Here is a 9,711-nt window from a genome sequence, read left to right on the forward strand (position 1 = left end):
ATATGCCACTAATTGAGATCTCTTTCATCCCTAATATTAACAAGTTTGATAATTCAGGGGAGCGCTAAAAGATTGTAAAGCTATTTTTTTTCTCTTTTCAGTCTCTATAGTTGAAATATCAGCTCATTAAAATAACCCTGGAGACTATTAACCCTTTCCGCTTTATCCTTTTTTTGTCCTTCTCCCATTTATTGCCACCACAAATCTTTTTTTTTTTTTTAGCAGCTTTGAAACATTAATGTTGGAGGTCCACACGGGCTGGATTTCTGCACCCCAGCTCTCCGCTCATACCCAGCAATGCACCACACCCACCCACAGCTCCATAAGGGGAATCAGCCCAGCAATGATTATCAGTTTTAGCCAAAGACAGGCTGTTTTGCCACTCGCTCATTGGAGATAAATTTTCTAAATGAGAGGAAAGCTGATGGTTTTTTTTTGTTTTTTTTCCCTTTAAACCATTGAGCATTTAGAGAAGAACAAAGGAGGAGCTGGGGTTTCCAACCCAGCCACGAAGGAATCTCAAGTGTCTATCTAATAAAGTCGCAATTAGACAGGCGTACTGTAGCGTAGGAAAACACATCTATGAATGCAGGCACACATATCCAAACCTCCTTGACTTACCTCTGATTTGGGTGTTTGCGCTTTCATTATACAAAAACTCTAAAGCATGCACTGTACACTTCACACACACACAGGTCCTTGCAGGGCAGTTATGCTGATATGGTAATGAAAGAGGAGAGACGGCGCTTATCTCAAATCCTCCAAATCCCAACCCTTTCCCCGTCTTCTCTCCTCCTCTTACCCTCTTCTTATTCTCCTCCCACAACCCCATCCGGACACTCCAGATATTAATTTTTCGGTGCAATAAAATACAAAATTATAAATCATTGCCCAAAATTCTGTTTTTTGAGCAATTCGCAATAGGATTATATGCTGATGACAATTAAGCAACCTTGTGGGGCTTTTATTCAAAAACAAGGTCGCAATCAGTGTCTTCAGGGCTTGAATGGTTACAGATTTAATATAAAATGCCAGTTTGGTTCAGTGTGCCCACGTGTGTGTGTGTGTTGGAATGATGTGTGTACCGTGCAGACATTTATGTTGCATATTGTGTGTGCATGTTTTTGATCGTTTCGTGACACTGAGGGGGGGATATAATGCAATGAATGATTAGTTCCTCTTTGAAGGCTCATTGTTTCTCTAATAAATGCTTAGATTTTTTAAAATGCAGATACAGAAGACATACGGGGGATGAAACATAAAAAGCTCAGCCCACTAAATTTATAGAAACGGATGCATAAAGTGCCACCAGTTTTTCTAACAGTTTCAGAAAAGTGGACTGCTTCCCCTTCAGGTTCATCTCCTTGTGCACCTCTGGACGTTTTCCAGAAGGCGAATATTTCCATGTTTTTTTTTGTTGTTTGTTTTGTTTTGTTTTTAAAATTTTTGAGAAGCTGTTATGCAAACAACATTTCAAAAACCAAAACTGAAAAATAATGAGCCTTCAGGTGAACAGTGCAACGTGTGTTTGTGCGTGAGTGCTTAAAGCGCCGCTCTGTGTCCCCCGGGCTGTGTTAACGCTCCCGCCGTGTGTTGTTGTTGTGTGTGTGTTAAACACATGCAGTCCCTATCCTTGCCACAGTGGTCATCGGATTGCTCTGCACCGGTGGATACCTGGTCTGGCGCAACTGGCGGCGCAAGAACACCAAGAGCATGAACTTCGACAACCCAGTGTACCGCAAAACCACAGAGGATGACGACGACGAAATCCACATCGGGCGTCAGAGCGAGTCCATCGGTCACGTCTACCCAGCAGTGAGTGGCAGCCACAGTCAGCCATTCATAGCGCTTCCTCTAGGGGGCGGCGTCACAGACAACAACTCTCACTGGTATTCGGGGGCGCCGATGCTCTCGAACGCTAAGTGAGAGGTACTGCGGAGGAAAGGAAGAGGTGTGAAATATTTGTAAAATGGGAGTTGGCACGAGGGTTTGGAAAAGCCCGTTTTCTTGTACATGTCAGCCTGGTGGAAAGAAAGAACAGGCTCGCACACGTTCACATATCATTTTATTTCTTTATGTTTTTGAAGTAATTACCGAACACACCTGTCACGCGTACACGTAAACCCTCGACACACATTTCGTTCACCTTCAGCGACCATATTCATGCGATACATCCCTGCTGCCGACCCGCCATCCCATTTATTTGTGCATCGTGTTAGTGTTTTTGGTTGTTGAAGTGAGTGATCCCCATTTCCTGACAAAACCCTTGTGCACAGGCAAAGCATTATTCCTTTGCTTCAGACACGTTCAGCAGCCAAGAAATCATGATTAGTGTAGATGAGATGCAAAAAAAGAGAGGTGAAAGAGGAGTTGCTCTATAGCCACTGCTCACAAATAAATTGGACATGTAGAGTAGATAGTTGCGTCATAGCATTGAACTAATGCGATTTTGTTTTGAGGTCACACAAAATTTGAAAAAAGGAGCACAAATCAGGATGAAGGACTCTCTCGAAATACAATTTATCTTGCAGAAACCATAAATCTCAGCAACGCAATTTCAGGATTACCCTGATGACTTCCCATTGATGTATATGCAGTTTTAAAAGTCACTGGAAGCGGCATTTTCTACAAACTCTGGATACAGCGGCAGCTGCAACACGTAGCAGTAAAGTAAAATGCCCTTAAATCCAGACTGTGCGTCATTAGGAGTTTATGACATTTACCGAATATGCTTCTTGTTTTGGGTGTCAGAGAGCGAGCGGCGAAGGGCAGCCAAAAAGCATAAAGGAGGGAGGGCGAGACGGGAGTCTAGCGCTTTGATCTGTTGGCATGGTAACACAGATTTCTTTGTGTCACCCCGGAGAGAAAGAAGGCAAAGAATTCTGGGTATCACTGGCATGATGACAGGCGGGAAGCACGCTCAGACAGACACTGAAACAGGTGCACGACTGAGTCATATTAAGATTCAAGGTCGAAGTAACAACCTACCCTCGCAGAACGAGAGAGGGGGCTTTACTCCTTCTCTCTCGTTTTCCCAGTTTTATTACAAACATTTGTACAAATCTTATGTATTGCCTTTTATCTCTTTAGTGGTTTTCTTCCTCTTCTTTTCTCGTCCTAACTTTTTCTTGCCCTTTGTCTCAGTGTGGCAGCTCGGGCAGCCAGAGAAATCAGGCTTGCATTATGTGGGCCAGACTTTCGCAACCGTAGGCAGGCAGCCTGCATTCCTCGCTACGAGCAGCCAGGGAAGGAGGGGACAAACAACACGTTGGGGGGGGGGGGCTGAATTGGAAAGAAACGAAGACGAAGGTTGGGGAGAGGAGGCAGAATAGTGAGAGGGCATCACATAACAAAGCTGCCATTTTTCTTCTGGGTTCCACCTAGACTGGAATCTTGTCTCCCTTTCTCCTCTTTTTCCACTGAGCTTCTCTATTTTCATTCCCCGCTGTTCTATCTCACTTCCTTCTCCTTAACCAGCCTGTTGTGGTAACGGTCTTTTTATCTGCTGTTTGCAGCGCGTGGCACTCAGTCTGGAGGATGATGGCTATCCCTGAGGGAGGAGGGGGATGCAGCCTGCACCCCTGCGCTCCCATACTGGCCCCCTCCTCTCACCACAGCCTCTAGACCACTACAATGAGGCCAGTACAACGCAGAGGAGAAAAGAAAAGGAGACCTCATTTTGCCTCCCTGTTTTTAAAGAGCAGGGATGACATGTACACCTGTTAAAGCCCACCTCCATCTCCTACCGTCTCCACTGGAGTAACACTACTACCATTATTAGCTACTACTACTACTATTAGTTTAGTAGCCTTGCTCCACTCCTCTCTTCTCTCTGCCTCTTGTTAGCACCAGTGCTGCTCAAAATGCTGCTTGATGATGATATTGTCCATACTAACCTCATTCAGCTGTCTCAGTGCACTTTGTAAATAAAAGGATTTCTGGCTGCCGTGCAAGCAGGAGAAGGCGGCGTGCATCATTTTAAATTCCTCGTGCTTTCACTGTATTTATTTCTGTTGCGTTTGCTGTTGTAAATATGTGACCAGCACCTCTCAGTGCACAGCACGAAAGACAAGTTTGGAAGGATGGTGCAGTACAGTGGCAAGCAAGGACGCTGTATTTCTTCATTGTCATGTAAAGAGACCTTTTTGAAGGGGTTTGTTGCAGGGGGGTGTCATCCTTTTTCACACCTAGTCCCTCAAATTTGCCCTTTCACTTACTGTAAAGCTAAATATAGCCAAGGAGAGGAAAACTGATGGGGTCGTCGTACATTTAGAGGTGATTTTGGGGATAAAGGAGACTTTTTTCTTTCTTTTTTTTTTCCTTTGCAATTGGAGGGTTTGTGCTACCAGAGGGTAGTGCCTCAAGGCTGAAAGCAGCAGGGTAGAAAAGGCAAAGGATTATGGGTAATCCCCTGGCCTCTGCCATCAGAGGTGTACATACAGTCAATAATGAACTTGGGATTGTTTTCCTGTTTGCACTGAGTAGCAAGAATCCCACATGTGTTTCTGAGTCTTCATTTGCATCTGCCAGCGTCAATATTCTAGCAGCGAGAACATATTCTTTTGAATTGATGCAGGGAATTGGATGTTAAATAGTTGTTTAGTGATCAGATTTAAAAACATGTAAGTGCATGCTGCACTTGCTGTATGGGAATCCTGGAGGAAATGAAGAGTGAGATGACAAGCTCATCACAGCAAGAAAACACAGAGGTGTTTGACTTTGAGTGACCCCTTAAACATCAGTCCCAGCTGGAGTTTTTTGTTTGTTTGTTTTTTGGGATGAGGTGGGGTGGGGGGCTACCTTTACTCCCCCTTTTTAACAATGCAGCTGTGTGTTTTCTGGATGTGATGCTGTATTTCTTATGTCTTGTCACCGTCTCTGTGCGGTGCGCAGATGAGTAACACACCGAGGCCGACTGAGTTGAGCGCTGATTTGAAAAATGGGACCTGATCTTCCTTGGCTTGCTTCGAACCAGCTTCCAGCCTATTGAATCAGTTGCGATTCATGCCAATGAATATTGTAATAATTGCTCATCTTGTGCTGGAATAGGGAATCACTAGAGGCCGCGATGACAGAATAGCAGAACTGTTACAAGTAGTCGAGGCAAATTGCCAGCGTTCTTATTCAGGATATCGTTTAGTGTCCTAATTGAAAATTTGACAGTTTTAAGCACAGTTAAAACACATTATATACTCTGTAAGGCAGTTTTGGATGGTCTAAACTATAAATACATGAAACACTCGTCTTCCATTCTTGCCTAATGAATCTGATCAATGCTGCATGTAAGATCCTACATATTGGACTAGTAAATCCAATATGACTAAATAACACACACACGCACACAAAAGTTCCCAATGCAAATGTTAAAGTCTTCCATCCTAGACTCAGTACGGTCTCAGATTATGTATTCATGCAACAGTTGATTAATGACGGTTATTATTCATGGATTTCACTATTTCTTGGAAGGCTTAGCTTCAGCGTAGAAGCTCAGATAACCACGAGGGAGGAACAGAAAGGCAAGGAAAACAAAGATGAAAGGTGGTGTAGGGCTTGACTGCCAGAATTTATACGCCGCCATATGTGAGCAGGTTTGTACTTGGAAGATGAACGGTGGGTCGTTTGTTTTCCCGGATTTCTGCCAGTGTTGGCATCGCTGTATTCTGACAGTCGCTCCTCTCGCCTCCCTCGAAAGGATGGCACTCTCTCCTCTCAGTTTATGAAGCACAGTTGTGTGAACTGTGTGTGACAAGTAGCAAGCTAGACAGGTAAATTGTAGTCCTCTCCAGCAGCGCGCTCCCCCTACATCCATCTAAACGGAGGAGGATCGAGCGCAAGGGGGAGGCCATCTCCCTTCATCTTCACCTTGTACAGATGAAGCAAAATGTAATGCACTGCACAGTGGGGAAGATTGGGACTCCACTCAGCATGACGTTAGACTGGTTTGTTAGTTTCCACCAGTGACTGCTTTTTAGGCCTTTAAGAATTGACATATATTGAACAGATTTGACTAAACACTGAAAACAATGATGTAGATTAGCCACTGCAGTTTTCATGCGTATAGGATCCAGTTCCCAAAGGAGAGATTAGGTAGTGATGGAAAAATCTGCATGTAAGCTATCTTTGTGAATTTAAGATTAAATAAATCACAGCTCCCTGAGCTGAGTCAGCTCTGCGTGCCAACACTTTCCTTCATGTCCATGTTTGCTTCAGGTCTAATCGAGTTCCATGCTGGAGGTGGGGGGTGCAGGTAGGAGAATAAATTGCTTATTTATTGAGGTGTAGGAAACTTATTATGGCTACAGTGTGAAGACAGATTGGCTGGTCCACTGTGTGGTCACCTCAAGAACATTCGTCTATTCTGAAGGACATTGAAAGAAGTCCGGAACGGTTCTTTGTCTGTAACTATTCAAGGTAGTAATTGTAGTGGCAATGGAGGGCTTACTGTGACCATAGGCTCTCTAGACATCTGCTTCACTGTTGTTCCATATTTACAAGACTATTAAGGGACTAACCACTGGTGTGATGTCGGCTATATCAGCTTTTTTCCTCTAGGTCAGATAAGCTTAGAGTGCACTGGGTCACTATTTGTTTTTTTAGTTCAGTGTTGATCTAGTAATCGCTGCTTTAGAGAACAAAGTGCAACATTATAAACGATACTGTGAGTTCTTTAACAATTAATGGGGAAATATACTGCACTAAAATGAACTTTTTCCTTGTAGACTGTGTTTACTGAATTGAAAATGTTGATGTACGTCTAAAAATGTCTTGCTAGTAAACTTGAAATCTTTGAGAAAAATGAGTTAATTAAATGAGTTGGTCTTGGCATTGTTGTGTTGTATGGATTTCTGAGTTACTGGAACTCACTACCTTTTGTTGAAGGAAGAAAACAGGGTACATTTGTTCTGGTGAAGTGAACGCTTTGCTATTTTACTTTTAACACAGAATCAATGCTGTCACCTAGAAATGACATTTATATGGTACTTAATACTAAAATGTTATCTGAAAGGCCGATTTTATTGGTTGATGTTGCATAGTTTGTCCACTAGAGGGCGCGTCGCAACTTCCCTGTTGGCAGTACTGCCACACACGCAACAAGCAGCAGATCCAAACAACATCAGGCAGTGTGTAAATGAGTAAACAACTACAGCTGATATGAGTACATCAAATTTAAATCAGCAATTTTGACTATTGGTTTTAAGAATTAAGAATTCTATATCGTTCAGACACTTGTAGATGCTAGGTTGTTTTGTCTTTTTGTTTTGTTTGTCTTTGAAGGAGAATACATTATACTTATATACCACGCCCAACCAGAATTGGCAATCAGATGTTCAAGGTTAACAGATGGCATACAAAACAACAGAAGAGCTATTTTCCTTTCTGTTTTAGAGCTTTTAGTTGACTGCTGCTCAAACAGCTCTCACCTACAGTCCAAATAGAAACCAGAGCTAATATTTACATATATCATATCAGAACTATATAAAAGGACTAATATGGTCCCTTTATATGTATAGACGCCTACAGCTACTACATATAAAATGTGTTGCTAGAGACTGTGTTTTGCTTCAGTGTAGTTTCTAGGTGACAGGATTGAAATAAATATATGTTGTTATTTTAACTATGTAGAATGCATACTGTTTACACCAGCAAAAGCATATGTATAGGCATATTTATAATATTTAACTCCTTGATATTTAACTCTATTTAACTCGTTCACTGATTGAGAAAACAAATATTCAGAACAATCCCAATGGACACCTTAAGTGCATAAACTGTGCAAATTGTTACTAAATCGAGGGAGGAAGTTGTTGCTTGTTATCAGCGTAAATAGTAAATACTAACAGTCCTGAAAACCCCGATACAGTCTTCCTGATCTGTGCTCTCCATTTTATCGTACTGTTGCTTGTCTTTTCCTTTTCTGAGCGGAGACCTTACGTTGCTTTAACCACAATGCTCTTCTCACATTGCTCCACCGCTTCATCTCCTCGAGCACTGTATCAAATGTAATTCCAACTGTGAGTTTTAAAGTGTTTCTTTGGCTGTCGCACTGTTGAATTTTAGCTTCGAGGGCAAAGTCCACGCTGTTGTTTCTGTGCACTCTCATTCGCTTGCAACCCTCTCATCTTCATCTCACCCATGAACATCTTTCCTTTGGCAAGGGCTCTCAGTCTTTGGGTAGACAGGCACACAGTGGAAGAATTAAAGAAAAAGAAAACACTGGAGGAAATAACCTGAAACAACAACAAAAATAATAAGGAAGTCCCCAGAGATAGAAAGAAAAATGTGAACCAGCAAACCGGTGAACAATCACACTCAGCTTGGAGAAGCGGCCTCCCCCTTGAGCTACAGTTTTGGACTGTGGAAGGAACCCTCAGTGACTCTACTTGGATGGCACTTAGCTTTTGTTGACCCAGTGACTTTCCTCGATACACTGACTCCTCTATTTGTTATGTGGGGAGGTTTTTTTTGGACTGTGTAAGTGAGTTGTAGTTGTTGCTCTCCTCCTTTCTCTGTCTCTCCCTCTCTATCTCCTCATCAGACTATTTCTAGTTTCATGTGTAATCTACTTGATGTTTGATTACTTGAAGGGGCAGCATTCAGTTGCCTAGATTTTTCGAGCACTCTGTGTAAAATGAAGGCTTTCGGGAAAGAAGGTGATCTTTGTGTAAATCTTTTCATGGCTCGGGATGATGATGATGATGATGATATGTACAGGGGGAACGTTTTGATACGTTTTTATGGTCCTTCCACAGTCAATCAAGATGAAGAAATTGAAAGAAAATCTAAGGCTCCAGATTTTTTTTTTTTTTTTGGCAAAACTGTCCACCTACATTTTCTCAGAAATCTTGCTGATATGTCTTTGTCTGCAAGGAAAGATAAAAAAGAAAAGAAAAGGAAAAGGAAAAAAAAACATTCGGGCCTCTAACCATTCCTCAGCCATAAGACAGGCATTTTTTCTTTATGCTGTTTGTTGCACAAAACTTTTCAAAAAGCCTTCTGCACTGTGTAAAGAAATAACGTTCTTTGTAAGGGAGGAAATAAAAGTGTGGTGGGGTTGGGGCTCAAGGGGGGTGTCCAGTGGTACAGTCCAGTGGTTTTGAATCCTGACTTGTAAATAATACGTTTTCATACTGCAGAAATCTTTTGATAATGTTTTAAATGTATCTGTAAAAACAACAACAGCGGCAAAAAAACGGAGAAAAAAGATGTACATAAACTTTTGGGGTAAAAGGAGTGTAGACGATGTATGAATTTATTTGTACACGCGAGCACTGGATTTCTTTACTACTTGATTGTAACTAAAATTTAATAATCTGCCAAAGTGTTCCTGTATTACTTTCACTTCCATTTGTTCGTTTCTGTTTTACTCTCCTGCTTTTTAACAGCAACGCGGATTTTTAGAGTTTCCACTGTATTTAATTCTGTTTAAATTTAATTCGTCTTTTGTTAGTTTGGTTTTTTTTGGGGGGGGGGGGTTTTTTTTTTTTTTTTTTTTTAAGGGGGGGGGGGGGGGGGGAAGGAGGAGGAATCATTTTAATTTATTGGTGCCTTGTTTTGTGCTCCTGTACACTTCTACTCTGTTTTTCTGTCTTCTGTGTCTGTTTGAGGGAGGGGGTGGGGTGGGGGTGGGGGGCTGGGGGGTTAACTGGGGGGGGTTGTTGGGGGGAGTGTTGACAACTTAGCAACTTCTGTACTTACATTGAATATCTGTAC

At 42.1% G+C, this 9,711-nt stretch overlaps 1 protein-coding gene across 6 annotated transcripts in view; it reads left to right on the forward strand.

Annotated features, from left to right (window-relative positions):
- The window catches only part of lrp8 (low density lipoprotein receptor-related protein 8, apolipoprotein e receptor), a 168,537-nt gene extending 162,369 nt beyond the window's left edge, over positions 1-6,168 (forward strand). For 2 of the 6 annotated variants that reach the window (XM_005736984.1, XM_013911813.1), the window contains 2 exons: positions 1,643-1,815; positions 3,516-6,168. In XM_005736984.1, the coding sequence (XP_005737041.1) occupies positions 1,643-1,815; positions 3,516-3,554 (212 nt within the window). In that variant the 3' untranslated portion in view covers positions 3,555-6,168. Of the gene's footprint in view, positions 1-1,624 lie in introns of all 6 variants that reach the window. The other 4 variants (XM_005736981.1, XM_005736986.1, XM_005736983.1 and 1 more) reach the window with 3 other exon arrangements.
- Positions 6,169-9,711: the final 3,543 nt, after the last annotated feature.

The sequence above is a fragment of the Pundamilia nyererei genome, unplaced genomic scaffold, assembly GCF_000239375.1.
Source record: "Pundamilia nyererei isolate P.nyererei 1_Seehausen unplaced genomic scaffold, PunNye1.0 scaffold00072, whole genome shotgun sequence".
Classification (NCBI taxonomy): domain Eukaryota; kingdom Metazoa; phylum Chordata; class Actinopteri; order Cichliformes; family Cichlidae; genus Pundamilia; species Pundamilia nyererei.